Here is an 18,342-nt window from a genome sequence, read left to right on the forward strand (position 1 = left end):
CTTAGAATCATAGAGTTTTACAGTACAGAAGGAGGCCAATGGTCAGGCTTTGGGTAGTCAGAAGCTAAGTGACTTACTGCAGGATTTCTTGCCTCTGACTTGTCCCTGTAGCCACAGTATTTACTTGCAGAACCAATTCAGTTTCTGGTCATTGGTAACACTGATACTTGGGGCTTTATTAATGGTAATGCCATTGAATATCAAGAGTCAATGGTTTGATTCTCTATCCCCACTGTTACCAGCTCTGTAACAAGTTCACTCTTTAACTAAACTCTAACTTGTGTACCTCTCTGCTCTTTCCCTTGAACCTTTTTTTGTTGGCAGTGTGATTTAGTTTGCTTACAGTTTGACAATTCCCACTAGCAAGGTTTGTGATCACCCAGTGTCCCAGAGAATGCTGATTTCTTTCTCTTGTGTTTAAAGCAGTCAGTGGTCACCCATCCTTTGGACAGAACTCCAAACAGTTATCCTGGTCAACAGTCATGAGCAAATACTGACTACCTTTAATTCTAGAGACACTGGTTTTACAGCTTGAGTTTCTGAGGATGTCAAATCTTTAATTTTCCGTAAACACACCAAGTTTCCTTCAACAGTACCTTCCAATCCACAGTGTATTCCAAACCTATGGCATTTTATCATCTGGATTGACAGGAATAGCAAATACAATGGAATATCACTATCTGCAAGCTTTCTTTCAAGCCTTACCGTCCTGACATGGAATTATTTTGCTTGGTTATCATCCTTGGACAACTTTCATGACAGCACTGTGGGTGTTCATAAACCATATGGAAGCACCACTCTCCTGAAGCCAACTAGAAATATGCAATGAATGCTGGCCTAATGAACAACACCCACATCAGATGTCCAATTTTATTTAACAAAATAATCTGGCGTGCATTACCTGAAAATCAGTTGGAAACAGAGAATTAGAGCTGTATAATTACCCTTCTGTTTTCAACTCATGGCTGGTGAGATTCTGCCAGTATTAGTGTCTCATAAAATGATATCTGAGTTTTCATCCAAACAAAATACTCAAAAACAAGGAGCAGTTATTTACAATTGTTCTAGTGTGATGCCTTTTTACCATTGTGTTCTTACAGAACCTCTCTTGCAGTGGGAGCTTGGTGTACAAGTTGAAGTAGCTGATATATTTCCGATCCTACAACTTGCACATACTCTGATAATTGTAAGGCGGCTTTGTGCTTCTGACATGGCTATTATTGCACCTGTGTTCACCAGTCATGAATTGCCTAATGCAGGTACATAGGTTGCATTTTTTTTTAATCAATGCAATGTAAGTCATACATGTTGCACTAATTGAAGTGGATATTGGATGCTTCTGAATGTAAATAGACAAGACTTATGAAGCTGTTACATACTATGCTCAAGTTCTATAAAAGTAGACAGTATTAGTGAAAAATTTCAATTCGGTAGCATTATTTTACAAAGGTAATATATAGAGTTTCACTATGTGTCTAAGTACAGGTATTTCCAAAAAAATGCCTTTCAGAATGAATTACTTTGAAATGATTTATATAGGAAATGCCCATTTTAAGTGCCATTTTCCCACTTTTTCTATTTTTATTCACTTTACATATGTTTCCAGAAATGAAAATATTGAACTTTAACAGATTGTACTTTGTTAAGAAAGAGAACATTCTAGATTCATTTTCGGTATTTCTTGATTTGTGTTTCTATCCAGGTGTTTATTTGTTGGTAACCAAGAGTGCATTTAAGGCAGAGAATGACAAGTGGTATGATGTCAAACCTAAACTCTGTGCTTTACTCAATGGAGGTAATTTGAGTTAACTTAACGACTGCTTTTTTACGTAGAAACTTCCATGTTAGTTTAGTAAACTTAAGGCGTACACTTCTTGGGTTTCTTCAGGGCTTATCTGGAGCAGAAATGTGGCAATTATGTGATCTGTGAGTCAGAGTTTGAAATCTATAGTAAGTAAAACATTTAGAGAAATTCGACAAGAGAAAATGATAAATGATCTACAACAACGAGCATTAGTTGAGGACAGAAAATGTCTCAAATCATCAAATAAGAAGAAAAATGTAAGTAGGAATAATCAAGGTAACAGATATTTTGAAAGGGCTTTTAACAGGGGAGATAAAAGTTGAGAAGCTGAGAGCAGAGGGATTTAGGGAAGGTGTTCCAAAATATAGGATCTCGATTGTTAAATGTTTTACTGCTACTGCTGTGACAGAAAGGATGGAAGCCAATTCATAAGAGACCAGAAAAAAAGTCTAAGATGAAACTGTGCACCAATAAGGGTCATGTTATTTTGTAAAATTTATTTATTGATTGTGGACATTGCAGGCAAGGGCTGCATTTACTGTCTTCAGGTAACCTTAAAAATGTGTGTGACATGTTTTTTGGAACTGTTGCAATATATGCATTCAATGTATTACTCCTTTACACCTTTGGCTAAGTGTGAGTTGTGTTGGGTTTGGCCATGAGGGTGGGTGGCTTTTCTTAGCATCACCAGTTGCCTTTGGGCCTTACGGTCTAGTCCTGCAGGGAGTCTCCTTCCCAAATACCGCTCACCCTCCTCAGCTTGACCATTGCACATGTTAGGATTTAGCAGTGGGGAGATGGAGGGGCTGGGCACCTATAGATTGTTCTGACAAGAGTCTTCTGGGTGTGCGAGTGTCACTCCTCCTCTGTCCTAGTCCTATATCCTGTGGCTTGGGATAGGGCCTTCAATGGCAGTGATCCTTCCAGTGGCACTACAGCTGACTGGACCTCAGCAGGTTTTGGTTGAATAGCCCCAGTAGCTCCAAGCTTGTACTGAGGGTGGCATTTATGTGGCTTCTCTAGCCTGGGTGCAGGAGTAGCAGTAGGTACTGTTCCTGGTGACAGTACGAGGTTGAAGAGGTGCAAACCCTACAATTGGTTAGCTGCTTCTGGAAGTGGGAATTCATTCCTTTAGGGGTTAAAGCATTAACAGCAAGTCAAGAGCTGCCTAATTGCCATTGAGCATGGTCAGGGCGTTTGAAACAATAAAAACATTGTAAAGTTCAGTTTACTGTTTGCAGATCACACCGTCAACATTGTGAAGGGGGACTAGCACTAGACATAGATTTCTATTCTCACATCATGTGGATGCTGAGGTGGCAAGGTGAATTTTGTCTCTAATTCACCTTGATCTCCATGGAAATGCTTCAAACTGTTGTCTCTCCCAGCAAATTTGGGCAATTGAATTCTGTGTCTCTAAAGTTTGGGCTTATCACTTTTAAAACACTAGTTTGGCTGGAGATTTGTTTTCAGTTCTGGGCATCAGATATAAGAGAGAATATCAAACCTCTGTAGTTGGGGGTATATTTACTGGAATGACAGCAAGCATGAGTTGCTTCAGTTCTGAGGAGAAACTAAAGTACCTGAGATCCTTTTCCCTAAGAGCACAGAAGGTCAGGGGAAAAATAATAGAAGTGCTTATGATTAGGATATGGATTTTGATAGACAAATAAGGAGACACTGTTTCCACTAGCAGAGGAGTTGATTTTAGAGTGTACATACTTTTTCTGAATTTAAGATAATTGGCAAAAGGGGTAGAATAGTGTAGGAGAATTAGAAGACTATTGTAGGTGATGAGGTTTTATGATCTGAAATCTTAAATGTTTTCAGTGGGGTTAGTCATTCAATTAAATGAAATTAAACGGTCACCAAAAACAAAAGTGATGAACAACTTTGCATGAACCTGTAACCAGTAAGATCTGAAATTCTTCACTTATATTGAGAACAGGAGTTGCTGTACCTCATGTATTTGTGATACATTAGAGTACAAATAGGAATTCTGGATGTATAGCATGACTAACTACAAATGATCTCATGAGAAATTGCACAAAGGGATGAAATGCTCATTGAAGTTCAGGGAAAATAATTTAAACATGCACATTCAATGGTAATTATATTCTCCTGAGTTTCCTTTCTTGAAGTTAAATTACTACATTGTGAGTATGCCAGAAATAATGAAGAAATGCATTCTCTATTATGTGTTATAATTAGCAGTTAGTGCCAGAGGTAAACTCGTAAAACTGTGTTGAGTGTTCATATTAATATTCATATAAACTTCCACTTATTTGTGCACTCTCATGCTTTCCCTTAAACTTAGGTAATTTCATCAGCTTTTCTTGGCAACAAAATAATTCAGGGAAATATATTTTTTCCATTAGTTGTGTAATATGTTATATTTTATCTTTAGCTTGTGATAATATTGCTCTAAAGAATATTGTACTGACTAATCGACATGTGCTACTATTGACAACGCATGGCCTTTTCATAAGCCATAACTTGCTCGATGTAGGAAAGAATCCAAAGGTATGTGCATTCATTCATTGATAGTCAAGTGAAATGTAACAAAACTAGAATTCCAATTTGTACAAATCTAGGAGATATGGCTATGACCAAAATTTCCAGAGACCTGCAGTTGAAATGTTCTATCTGTAATTTTATTTTTGTTTTACACTGAAAGTTGCATGAAAATATATAATTAATGACTTACGTTGCTGTTTACATGTACCTAAATTTACAGGGACCTTTGTGCTGCTCCAGCAATACTTTTACTGCAACCAGTGAAAGTTAAATTAAAAATAGCTACATATTTTCTGGCTTTTGCCTGTTTAATCACAGCAATCATTATACTGAAAATATAAGGCGTAAGTAAGTGTATTTAAATCTGAATTGAAAATAATTAACTAAAATAAATAGGCCTGTCCTGCCTTTGTCTTGATATTTTAAAAACCTGGCTGAAATCCATCAAAACACATATGGATCATTACATTTATTACAAGGTTTAGGGAAAAGTATACACATAGTAAAGTGCACTGAAGTGACTGCACATGCCAATGATGAAAGTAAGAATTGGGAAGAAATATGTTTTTTGTTCTAAAATTGTGGTTGTACCCTATATTATAGACTCACAACTCATTCATTATTCAGTGCTCATTCAGTTTATTTTCTGAATAATTCTGGTGAGCTATGCAGCCTGTGACGCGTTGGTTTCCTTTGGACCAATTTGGACCACCTGTAAGACTGATAGAATGGTGAAATGAGATTCATGTACATGATGATGCAACTGCTTACATGACTATGACATCATAGGGCGTGAGGCGTGATGCTATGCTGACTATTCCTAATCAAACTCTGTCTTTCCAAATGCATGTATATTTTGTCTCAGAAACTTCTCAAGTAACTTACCTACTGCAGATATTAGGCTTACTGGTCTACAGTACAGTTCAAAAAAGGAGGTATGCCTCAGGTACAAGCAGCTGGGATCAAGGGAATCCCTGGAGGTATATAGGGAATACAGGAGTTTACTGAAGAAAGAAATCAGGAGGGCGAAAAGGGGGCACAAGATAGTCTTGGCTGAGAAGATTAGGGTGAATCCAGAGATTCTTTAAGTATGTTAAAGGAAAAGGAACAACTTGAAAGAGAATAGGACCCCTCAAGGACAAGAGTGAATATGTATGTGTAGAACTGCAGGAGATGGGCAAGGTCCTCAATGAATATTTCTCCTCTGTGTATACCATGGAGAAAGACATGAAGACTTGGGCGGCACGGTGGCACAGTGGTTAGCACTGCTGCCTCACAGCGCCTGAGACCCGGGTTCAATTCCCGCCTCAGGCGACTGACTGTGTGGAGTTTGCACGTTCTCCCCGTGTCTGCGTGGGTTTCCTCCGGGTGCTCCGGTTTCCTCCCACAGTCCAAAGATGTGCAGAGTCAGGTGAATTGGCCATACTAAATTGCCCGTAGTGTTAGGTAAGGGGTAAATGTAGGGGTATGGGTGGGTTTCGCTTCGGCGGGTCGGTGTGGACTTGTTGGGCCGAAGGGCCTGTTTCCACACTGTAATCTAATCTAATCTAATCTAATCTAATCTAATCTAATCTAATCATAAAAGCGAAGACACCAGTCTACAATGGGTATTTGAAGGGAGAGGTCTTAGACATTATATGAGAGAGAATTTTTGATAATCTACTATGAAAAGATGCAAATAAAGGAGTGTTACAGGGTGAAAGGCAAGGTTGACAGGAATACAGAACCCTGGATGACAAGAGATATTGAGGCTTTGACCAGAAAAAAGGAGGTATGCCTCAGGTACAAGCAGCTGGGATCAAGGGAATCCCTGGAGGTATATAGGGAATACAGGAGTTTACTGAAGAAAGAAATCAGGAGGGCGAAAAGGGGGCACAAGATAGTCTTGGCTGAGAAGATTAGGGTGAATCCAGAGATTCTTTAAGTATGTTAAAGGAAAAGGAACAACTTGAAAGAGAATAGGACCCCTCAAGGACAAGAGTGAATATGTATGTGTAGAACTGCAGGAGATGGGCAAGGTCCTCAATGAATATTTCTCCTCTGTGTATACCATGGAGAAAGACATGAAGACTTGGGGAAATTAGTGGCCATATCCTGGGGACAGTCCATATCACAGTAGAGGAGGTGTTGGATGTATTAGAATGTATGAAGGTGGATAAATCTCCTAGTCCTGACCAGATGTATCCAAGAACACTGCAAGAGGCTAGACAAGAAATTATGGGGCCCTGGCTGATGATTTGCATCATCATTAGCCACAGGTGAGATCCCAGAAGACTGGAGCGTAGGAATGTTGTGCCCTTATTCAAGAAGGGCTGCAAAGAAAATCCTAGGAACTGTAGACCAGTAAGCCTAATATCTGCAGTAGGTAAGTTACTTGAGAAGTTTCTGAGACAAAATATACATGCATTTGGAAAGACAGAGTTTGATTAGGAATAGTCAGCATAGCATCACGCCTCACGAATTTGTTAGATTTCTTTGATGAAGTGACCAGGAAGGTTGATGAGGCAAGGTGGTAAATGAGTCTATAATGGATTTCATTAAGGACTTTGATAAGGTTCGACATGGTAGACTGCTCTAGAAAGTTACATAGCATGGATTCCAGGGGGAACTGGCAAATTGGATACACAATTGGCTTGATAATAGGAAGCAGAGGGTAATAGTGGAAGGATGCTTGTCAGTCTGGAGGCCTGTGACTAGTGGAGTGCCTCAGGGGTCAGTGCTGGGTCCATGCTGTTTGTTACCTATATCAATGATTTGGATGAGAATGCACAAGGCATGATTAGTAAGTTTGCAGCTGAAACTAAAATTAGGAGGTATCGTATCCATTGAGGAAGGCTATCAGAAATTACAGCAGGGTATCAGCTGGGTAAGTGGCTGAGAAATGGCAAATGGAATTTAATATAGATAACTGTGAGGTCTTGCATTTTGGAAAGTCAAATCAAGGCAGGAATTTCGTAGTGAATGGCAGGGCCTTATGGAGGGTAGTAGGGCAGAGCGACCTTGGAGTTCAGGTGCATGGTTCTCTGAAAGTGGAGTCACAGGTAGACAGGGCAGTGAAGAAGGCTTTTGGCATACTGGCCTTCATCAGTCAGGGCACTGAGTATAGAAGTTGGGAAGTTATGTTTCAGTTGTGTGGGATGTTGGCAAGGCCGCACTTAGAATATTGCATTCAGGTTTGGTCACCTTGCTATAGGAAGGATGTTATTAAACTGAAAAAAGTGCAGAAGAAATTTATAAGGATGTTGCCAGGATTCAATAGTCTGAGTTATAGGAAGAATTGGACAAATTAGGGACTTTTTTTCTTTAGAGCATAGGAGACTGAGGTGTATATAGAAGTGTATAAGATCATAAGAGGCATGGATAGGGTGAATGCACTCAGCCTTTTTCCCAAGGTTGGGGAATCAAGGAATAGAGGGCATCCATTTAAGGTTAGAGGGGAAAGAATAAAAGGGAACCTGAGGGGCAGCATTTCTACACAGAGGGTGGAATGAGCTGCCAGTGGAAGTGGTTGAGGCAGGTACATCAACAACATTTAAAAGGCATTTGGATAAATACATGGATAGGAAAGGTTTAGAAAGATATGGGCCAAGTGCAAGGAAATGGGATTAGTGTTTATAGATAATTTGGTTGGCATGGACCAGTTTGGGCCAAAGGGCCTGTCTCTGTGTTGTAGGACTCTATGACTCTATAACTCTACAGTATGTAAAGAGTTGAAGTGCCTTACTTAGAGTTACAAAGGAACTGCACTCTGAAAGCTAGTGCTTCCAAATAAACACGTTGGCATATAACCTGGTGTGGTGTGATTCTTATTTAGAGATAAGGAGCAAGCAACCTCAGGGATGCTGTATGTGCAAACATCCACAGCTTAAGTAATCTAGACTGGAATCTCAATGTGCAGATTACAGTATTTGCTTAAAACAAAAGATAAAATAAGAAGTTGACTTCAGGTAGATCCTGGGATCAAGAATGATGAATGAGAGTGGATCAAGTGGGGTCTTTCTGTGGAGCCAGAAGCAGCAGTCCTGCACCTCTTATTTGCGCATTAAGCCAAGTTATATGACAAACCTGATTTTTTTTGGCACTTTTCAAGATTTTCAGAATGGCTAGACCACAGAAGGAACTGGAAAAGAAAATTTTGATTTAGATTTGATTTGATTTATTACTGTTACGTGTATATGTCAAAGTATTGTTTTGCGTGCTAACCAGATAAACCTTACATAAATACATCAGAATAATAGAACAGATTGCAGAATATAGTGATACAGCTATAGAGAAGGTATAGAGAAGGGTCAACTCTAATATATAAGGGGTCCATTCATAAGTGTGATAACAGTGGGAAAGAAGCTGTACTTAAACCTGTTGGTATGTCGTTTCAAACTTTTATATATTCTGCCTGATGCAAGAGGGTGGAAGAGAGTATAATCAGGGTGGGAGGGGTCTTCGATTATCAATTTGGAGAGGTCTGATTTATAACAGTGCTGGAAGTTTAAATTACCCTTCAACTGGACATCTTACTAGCAGTTCCAGTTGTTAACATATTAGTAATTTGACGTTTGGCCTCTGGATTTTCATGGTTATTTGACTTCACTTTCCATAGAAACCACAATAAGGGTCATTTTTCTTTTAAGCCATTATTAGATTTTTGTCTAATATAGATAGTATGAAGGCCCCATTTTGTTTCATTTCCAATCCAGAATAATTGTTTAATATTAAACAAAGAACTGCAGATGTTGAAGATCTGAAACAAAAACAGAAATTGCTGGTGAATAGCAGAGTTTTTGTTTTGAGTCAGGTTTTATCAGGTTTTGTTTTATCAGGTGCTGCTAGACCTGCTTAGTTTCCTAGAAATTTCTGGGGTTTTTTCAGAATAATTGTTTACTTTTCTTTGTAAATTTCTATTTTGTTACTGGATGTAACCAAGAATCCTACAGTCCCATTTCACAATCTGTCAATATCACTGCTTATACATTTCGAGGTTTTTGTCTCCTTTGCCTAAGTCAAAATAATATAGAACTCCCTAAACATCTCAACGGTATACTTCCTCTATTATCAATTGCTACAACCCTGTTTTCTGTCTCTTGGTCAATTCTGTGTCCGTCCAGTCATTGCTGTTTAAACACATGGGCTTTAATTTTGTGAACAGTTCTTTGGAACTTTAAGCCCACATACTTGATCTAAGTTAAAAGTCATGCAACACCAGGTTTAGTCCAACAGGTTTAATTGGAAGCACATTAGCTTTCAGAGCACTGCTCTGTCATCAGGTGACAATCACCTGATTAGATTAGATTAGATTAGATTACTTACAGTGTGGAAACAGGCCCTTCGGCCCAACAAGTCCACACCGACCCGCCGAAGCGTAACCCACCCAGACCCATTCTCCTACATTTACCCCTTCACCTAACACTACGGGCAATTTAGCATGGCCAATTCACCTAACCCCTGCACATTTTTTTTTGGATTGTGGGAGGAAACCGGAGCACCCGGAGGAAACCCACGCAGACACGGGGAGAATGTGCAAACTCCACACAGTGTCGCCTGAGGCGGGAATTGAACCCGGGTCTCTGGCGCTGTGAGGCAGCAGTGCTAACCACTGTGCCACCGTGCCGCCCACGGTGATGAAGGAGCGGCACTCCGAAAGCTAGTGTGCTTCCAATTAGTGTGCTTCATTTCCTGAAGAAGGGCTTATGCCCGAAACGTCGATTCTCCTGTTCCCTGGATGCTGCCTGACCTGCTGCGCTTTTCCAGCAACACATTTCCAGCTGCTTCCAATTAAACCTGTTGGACTAGAACCTGGTGTTGCATGATTTTTAACTTTGTACACCCCAGTCCAACACCGGCATCTCCAAATTATGAATACTTGATCTAGATACTGGACTGTGGAAGACTGGATACAGTTGGGATGTTGGATAAAACTAGGAGATATCCAAACCAATTTTTCTTGCTATGCTTAGAGACATGTAAGCTATGTGACTGGAAGCTCATTAGGCACTAAGTTTCCAAATGGTTTAGTTTAACCTTCACCATTTGCTAGGGAAAGTTTTCCTGGGATCAAAATTTCTAATGGGGATCAAAGAATTTGAGCAGGTCTTCACAAGTTCAGCAATGGATGGCGGACATGCGTTTAACAACTTAGCAGTAACAGAGGATTCATGACAAGTGAGAATAAGATAGAACTGGTGTCATCAGTGTTTATTTACATGGGATGCAACTTTGATAAGAAATGTTTTGATATTGTGGCTGGCCTGAAATCTGATTAGAGGGTTTTAGGTTGAGGGAAAGAATTCAATAGGTGACAATGCGATCAAAGACTTTGGCAGGAAAAGGGTATAGAAATGAGGCTGTGGTTTGCATGGACAAAATGGTGCAGTTTTTTATAAATGGGCAGGCTGTGATAGAATTGCTACAATATGGAAGCCTATACCTATAACCTTGTATTTCCCGTGGATAATCCACTTTGCCTGCAAATCCCTGGGCACTATGGGCAATTTATAATGGCCAATCCACCTAATCTGCATATCTTTGATCTGTGAGAGGACGCCAGAGCACCCAGAGGAAACCCACGCATGTGTGGAGAGAATGTGAAAACTTCTATGGCTCTATCAGATGGGAGTAGTTTAATTTGGGATTATGCACGGCATGGACTGGTTGGACCGTGGTGTCTATTTTGATGATGTATAACTCTATGTCTATGACTCCACGCAGATAGAGTGGTGTTCACCCAAGGATGGCATGAAACCCAGGTCACTAGCACTGAGGCAGCAGTGCTAACCACTGAGCCACCATGCCGCCCCTGGTGAAAGCAGATTTGTTGAAGAAGGGTAGTACCTAAGGGAGAGAACTATTATTGGCCTCAGTTAACATGGAAGCAAGAAAAATAATTGGGTCATGAGCTCTTTAATAAGAAAAGGATTAAGGAGCAGGAGGTGGGTGACAAAACAAATTCACTGAATAACTAAGTAGGCTCAAAGGGCACCATGATCTTCTCCTGTTTTTACTTTCCTGTACCTATCTGTTATCATTTGCTCCTGGTCTCTGTCTAAATTTACAGGATTTACTATTCAAAAAACACAAATCCTCTAATTTGCCAGCCATGTAGCTTTCTCCTATAGAATTAAACAGTTTACAAAATGGCATTGTTGGAATTGACTCTTCCTGTTCCTATTTATAAAATTGCATAACAGGTATTGCAAGGATGAAAAAAAGGAGCATGTAGCTGCGGATCATCGATGAGTTCCAAGGATAGGCACGTGCTGCTGAGTAAGATAGTTACCAATAAATGCATAATGTACTAGGAGCAATGCAAAGGTGGAGAAAAAGGAGTAAGTGATTGAAAAGGAAAACCACAGAATGGAAATAATGGTTATGCATTTATGAAGCATAAAAATTAGTTCATACAGTGAAATGGAAACTTCTAATCCAATCATTTCTAGCTTTGGAAGAAAATCCTCTGTACCTCACTGTTAACAGGGATCTAACCATCTTTTTCATGCTGTACTCATGAATATAGACTATCATGTGATAATTTTTTCGAGGAAAACATTTATAGTACTGTGAGATATTATTTTGTAGTTCCGTCACTAACCCATTCACAAGTGTTTTATATTTACTCATTCATAACTCCTTCACTAACCCACTCACAAGCGAACACCACGTTTGAGTTTCATTCATTTATGTATAATTCCCTACTATAACGTAGTTGCATTCTTTCATTCATAAAACAACGGTCCTGTAGTATTTTTACTATTACAAGATAGACCAAATTAAGACAACGCTTTCAACCAATTACTAATCAAAACAACCCTTTCAATCCATTAATGCTTTTTTCACACCTTCAATCCTTATCAGCCCTTGCCCCACACGAGATGATAATATTAATCAGCCTATACCAACCTTCTCTTGGACGTGAATAGGTTACAAATGCCAGTTTTCCCGAATAGTATGCAAGACTACAAGCCCAGAAGACATCAGAGCAGAAATTAGGCCATTCAACCCATTGAGTCTGTTCTGCAATTCAATCTTAGCTGATAGATTTTTCAACCCCATTTTTCTACTTTCTCCCCATAAGAACTTATCTATCTCTGTTTTAAATATACTCAATGACCTGGCCACCATAGCCTTCTGTGGCAATGAATTCCACAGATTCATCACTCTCTGGCTAAAGAAGTTTCTCCTTATCTCCGTCCTGAAAGGTCTTCAGGCAGCACGGTGGCTCGGTGGTTAGCACTGTCGCCTCACCGCACCAGGTATCCGCATTCAATTCCAGTTTTGGGCGACTGTCTATATGGGGTTTGCACATTCTCCCCCTGTCTGTGTGGGTTTTCTCCAGGTGCTCCGGTTTCCTCCCACAATCCAAAGATGTGCAGGTCAGGTGAATTGGCCATGCTCAATTGCCCATAGTGTTAGGTGCATTAGTCAGGGGTAAATATGGGATAGGGGAATGGGTCTGGATGGGTTACTCTTCGGAAGGTTGGTATGGACTTGTTGGGCTGAAAGGCCTGTTTCCAGACTGTGGGGAATCTAATCTAATCTAGTCTTCCTTTATTTTAAGGCTGTGTCCTCGGGTCCTCATCTCTCCTGCCAATGGAAACATCTTCCCAAGCTCAAAGTCGTCTTCTCAACCGTCGAATATTCCTGCTGATGAATATTTAACTTTCTGGAGAAATATCTGATAGGTCTTTCTGTCTTCTCATCATCTTCCTGTAAAAGCACAGCAATGACACCCACATCACTCATATCGACAGCCACATTGAATGGCTTTGCGTAATTAGGTGTGGTTAACACTGGGGTAGTGATTAACATAGCTTTCACGCTGTCAAATGCCTTGTGACAGTTTGCTATCCACTGAAACGTCTTGCGTTTCTTTAGCAATTCAGTGACTGGAGCAGCCACACTGTTAAGATTTGGCGCGAATGTTTGATAAAATTCACTCAATTTCAGGAATTGTAGTACTACTCTTTTTGTCAATGGTATGGGAAACTCCTCAACTATCCTTGTATTTGCATTCTGTGGGACCATTCCATGTCCAATAACATGGTCCAGGAAGGTGACTTGGACTTTGGCAAATTTACTTTTACACAGGTTTATCACCAAGCCTGCCTCCCGAAGTTGGTTGAACAATTCTGATAAATGTTGCAAATGTTCCTTCCATGTGTGACTAAAAATCACCAGGTCATCTATATATACAACACAATGGTAATCTGGCAGTGACCTCATTGGTTAGTCTCTAAAATGTGGCTGGCACGTTTCTCATAGCAAATAGCATAAGTTTAAATTGATGCAGTCCATTTGGTGTTGTGAAAGCTGATATAGTCGTCGCTGTTTTGGACAAATGTACCTTCCAGTATCTTCTGAAAAAGTCCAACTTAGACATATAAATTGCTTTGTTCCACCTTTTTAACACAGTCTTCTAAATGTGGAATCAGATATGCATCAGATACTTCATTGACTTTGTGATAGTCCGTACATAACCGTTGGGTACCATCTGGTTTTGGCACCATTACTCTGGGTGAGCTACAGTCACTGTAAATCACTTTGATTATGTATCTTGGAGCATGCGTTCAATCTTCTTTTGAACCTGTACCAAAGAGGATTATGCCTATATGGATATTGCTTAATTGGAACAGCAACTATTTTTCCATCATGGATAATTAAGGTAGTACTTCCCATCTTATTTCAACATATCTCCCATGCGATTGTAATAACACTTCCAGGTCATTTTGATTTGCCTCTGGAAGGTTACTCAATAATTTATCCAAATTTTTGACAACTTCCTCATTGTCCAATTTAATTTGAGGAATGTCCAAATCAGAATCCTCTGAACTTGGTTCTTCACTTTGTGTTGTAATCAATAACATAGTCTCCTTTTGCTTTCCTTCCCTATCAAAATACCTTTTGAGCATATTCACATGACACACTCTGTGAGATTTCTTTCTGTCTGGATTCCTTATCAATAGTTCACCTCACTCAATCTCCTTTCAACTTGATAGGGTCCATTAAATCTTACTTTTAAAGGTTCACCTCTGACTGGAATTAACACTAACCCCTTATCTCCAGTAGCAAAATTGTGAGTTTTTGATTTCTTGTCTGTTTCATTATATGCTGTGATACTTTTAAATGCTGTCTAGCCAACTTCCCCGCTCGATTTAATCATTCCCTAAAATCTGACATTTAGTCTAAATATGTGGTCTCTGAATTCTGACTTACCAATTGTACCTTAATCAATTTTAGCAGTCCTGTCACTTCATACCTCAAAACTAAATCAAACAGACTGAATTTGGTCAATTCATTTAGTGCATCTGTGATAACAAAAAGTACAAATGGAATTCCTTTATCCCAATCATCTGGATAGTCTTGATTATAAGCCCTCAACGTGGTCTTTAATGTCTGATGCCACCTTTCTAACACTCCCTATGATTCTGGATGGTGTACAGTTGATTTGAATTGTTTTATTCCTAAGCTGTCCATAATTTCCTTGAATAATTTGATGTAAAGTTTGACCCTTGATCTGACTGTATCTCTGTGGGCTGTCCATATTTCGTGAAAAATTTGAGTAACTCCTCTACAATTCTTGGCCTCTGGAAATCTAATGGACACATCTATTATTGTGAACAAATACTGATTCGCACATTTTGTTTTAGAGATCCTCTGTTATCAATTAGACTCCTATAAAAGGTTCCTCAAATGCAGGAATAGATATGAAAGGTACAGGTTTTACGAATGCCTATGGTTTTCCAATTACCTGACAGATATGACATGCCTGGCAAAAATCAATTACATCTTTGTGCAGTCCAGGCCAGTAAAAATTGTTTTGTATTTTAACTTGAGTCTTTCTCACCCCTAAATACCCCCTACTAGTAGGTCATGTGCCACCCCAACACCTTCTTTCTTAACCCACTGGCAATGTGACTTGATGAACATCTGCCCATTTCTCAACTGCCTGAATATGTGATGGTCTCCATTTCTTCATTGAGACATGAGGGTGATTGGAAAGGCTGGTAGGTATAGGGAATGCTGGATGATGAAAGAAATTGAGGGTTTGGTTAAGAAAAAGGAAGCATATGTAAGATATAGACAGGATAGATTGAGTGAGTCCTTAGAAGAGTATAAAGAAAGTAGGAGTATACTTAAGAGGGAAATCAGGAGGGCAAAACAGGGACATGAGATAGCTTTGGCAAATAGAATTAAGGAGAATCCAAAAGGTTTTTACAAATATATTAAGGACAAAAGGGTAACTAGGGAGAGAATAGGGACCCTCAAAGGTCAACAAGGCAGCCTTTGTGTGGAGCCACAGAAAATGGGGGGAGATACTAAATGAATATTTTGCATCAGTATTTACTGTGGGTATAGAAGGATATAGAAGATATAGACTGTAAGGAAATAGATGGTGACATCTTGCGAAATGTCCAGATTACGGAGGAGGAAGTGCTGGATGTCTTGAAACGGTTAAAAGTGTATAAATCCCCAGGACCTGATCAGGTGTACCCGGGAAATCTGTGGGAAGCTAGAGAAGTGATTGCTGGGCCTCTTGCTGAGATATTTGTATCATCGATAGTCACAGGTGAGGTCCCGGAAGACTGGAGGTTGGCTAACGTGGTGCCACTGTTTAAGAAGGGTAGTAAAGACAAGCTAGGGAACCATAGCTGAAAAACGACGTTGTGCCGAACATTTGTCCTAGCTTAAGCACCCATCCATGTACCTATCCAATTGCCGCTTAAAGGTCACCAAAGATTCTGACTACCACTCCCACAGACAGTGCATTCCATGCCCCCACCACTCTCTGGGTAAAGAACCAACCCCTGACATCTCCCCTATACCTTCCACCCTTCACCTTAAATTTATGTCTCCTTGTAACATTCTGTTGTACCCGGGGAAAAGGTTTCTGACTGTCTACTCTATCTATTCCTCTGATCATCTTATAAACCCCTCATCCTTCGCCGTTCCAATGAGAAAAAGCCTAGCACTCTCAACCTATCCTCGTACGACCTATTCTCCATTCCAGGCAACATCCTGGTAAATCTTCTCTGCACCCTCTCCAAAGCTTCCACATCTTTCCTAAAGTGAGGCGACCAGAACTGCACACAGTACTCCAAATGTGGCCTAACCAAAGTCCTGTACAGTTGCAACATCACTTCACGACTCTTGAATTCAATCCCTCTGCTAATGAACGCTAATACGCCATAGGCCTTCTTACAAGCTCTATCCACCTGAGTGGCAACTTTCAAATTTCTATGAACATAGACCCCAAGATCCCTCTGTTCCTCCACCTCACTAAGAACCCTACCGTTAACCCTGTATTCCTCATTCTTATTTGTCTTTCCAAAATGGACAACCTCACACTTGGCAGGGTTGAACTTCATCTGCCACTCCTCAGACCAGCTCTGCATCATATCTAAGTCCCTTTGCAGCCGACAACAGCCCTCCTCACTATCCACAACTCCACCAATCTTCGTATCATCTGCAAATTTACTGACCCACCCTTCGACTCCCTCATCCAAGTCATTAATAAAAATTACAAACAGCAGAGGACCCAGAACTGATCCCTGCGGAACTCCACTTGTAACTGGGCTCCAGGCTGAATATTTACCATCTACCACCACTCTCTGACTTCGACCGGTTAGCCAGTTTTCTATCCAATTGGCCAAATTTCCCTCTATCCCATGCCTCCTGACTTTCCGCATAAGCCTACCATGGGGAACCTTATCAAATGCCTTACTAAAATCCATGTATACTACATCCACTGCTCTACCCTCATCCACATGCTTGGTCACCTCCTCAAAGAATTCAATAAGACTTGTAAGGCAAGACCTACCCTTCACAAATCCGTGCTGGCTGTCCCTAATCAAGCAGTGTCTTTCCAGAGTTCCCCATGGGAGACTGATAAGCAAGGTTAGATCCCATGGAATACAGGGAGAACTAGCCATTTGGATACAGAACTGGCTCAAAGGTAGAAGACAGGGTGGTGGTAGAATGAGTTGCCCGAGGATGTGGTGGAGGCTGGTACAATTGCAACATTTAAGAGGCATTTGGATGGGTATATGAGTAGGAAGGGTTTGGAGGGATATGGGCCAGGTGCTGGCAGGTGGGACTAGATTGGGTTGGGATATCTGGTCGGCATGGACGAGTTGGACCGAAGGGTCTGTTTCCATGCTGTACATCTCTATGACTCTAAGAGTATAAAGGCAGTAGGAGTATACTTAAGAGGGAAATCAGGAGGGCAAAAAGGAACATGAAATAACTTTGGCAAATAGAGTTAAGTAGAATCCATAGGGTTTTTACAAATACATTAAGGACAAAAGGGTAACTAGAGAGAGAATAGGGCCCCTCAAAGATCAGTAAGGCGGCCTTTGTGTGGAGCTGCAGAAAATGGGGGAGATACTAAGTGAGTGTTTTGCATTAGTATTTCCTGTGGAAAAGGATATGGAAGATATCAAATGTAGGGAAATAGATGGTGACACCTTGCAAAATGTCCATATTACAGAGGAGGAAGTGCTGGATATCTTGAAATGCATAAAGGTGGATAAATCCCCAGGACCTGATCAGGTGTACCCTAGAACTCTCTGGGTAGCTAGAGAAGTGATTGCTGGGCGTCTTGCTGAGATATTTGTAACATCGATAGTCACAGGTGAGGTGCCGGAAGACTGGAGGTTGGCTAACGTTGTGCCACTGTTTAAGAAGAGTGGTAAGAACAAGCCAGGGAACTATACACCAGTGAGCCTGACGTTGGTGGAGGGCAAGTTTTTGGAGGGAATCCTGAGGGACAGGATGTACATGTATTTGGAAAGGCAAGGACTGATTAGGTATAGTCAACATGGCTTTGTGCATGGGAAATCATGTCTCACAAACTTGATTGAGTTTTTGAAAAAGTAACAAAGAGGATTGATGAGGGCAGAGTGGTAGATGACATCTATATGGACTTCAATAAGGCGTTCGACAAGGTTCCCCATGGGAGACTGGTTAGCAAGTTTAGATCTCATGGAATACAGGAGAACTCGCCATTTGGATACAGAACTGGCTCAAGGGTA

The 18,342-nt window shown here is 40.5% G+C and overlaps 1 protein-coding gene across 3 annotated transcripts in view; it reads left to right on the forward strand.

The window, feature by feature from the left end:
* The window catches only part of LOC122553403 (cation channel sperm-associated auxiliary subunit beta-like), an 87,852-nt gene extending 71,029 nt beyond the window's left edge, over nt 1-16,823 (forward strand). The window contains exons 7-10 of one of the 3 annotated variants that reach the window (XM_043697128.2): nt 1,101-1,259; nt 1,703-1,795; nt 4,212-4,327; nt 12,870-16,823. In XM_043697128.2, coding sequence (XP_043553063.2) covers nt 1,101-1,259; nt 1,703-1,795; nt 4,212-4,327; nt 12,870-12,959 — 458 coding nt within the window. In that variant the 3' untranslated portion in view covers nt 12,960-16,823. Of the gene's footprint in view, nt 1-1,100; nt 1,260-1,702; nt 1,796-4,211; nt 4,328-11,502; nt 12,768-12,869 lie in introns of those variants that run through there. The other 2 variants (XM_043697129.2, XM_087989656.1) reach the window with 2 other exon arrangements.
* The last annotated feature ends 1,519 nt before the right edge of the window (nt 16,824-18,342 follow it).

This window comes from Chiloscyllium plagiosum, unplaced genomic scaffold (genome assembly GCF_037043375.1).
Source record: "Chiloscyllium plagiosum isolate Xiang-an unplaced genomic scaffold, Cpla_swu_hap1 HiC_scaffold_8, whole genome shotgun sequence".
Lineage (NCBI taxonomy): Eukaryota > Metazoa > Chordata > Chondrichthyes > Orectolobiformes > Hemiscylliidae > Chiloscyllium > Chiloscyllium plagiosum.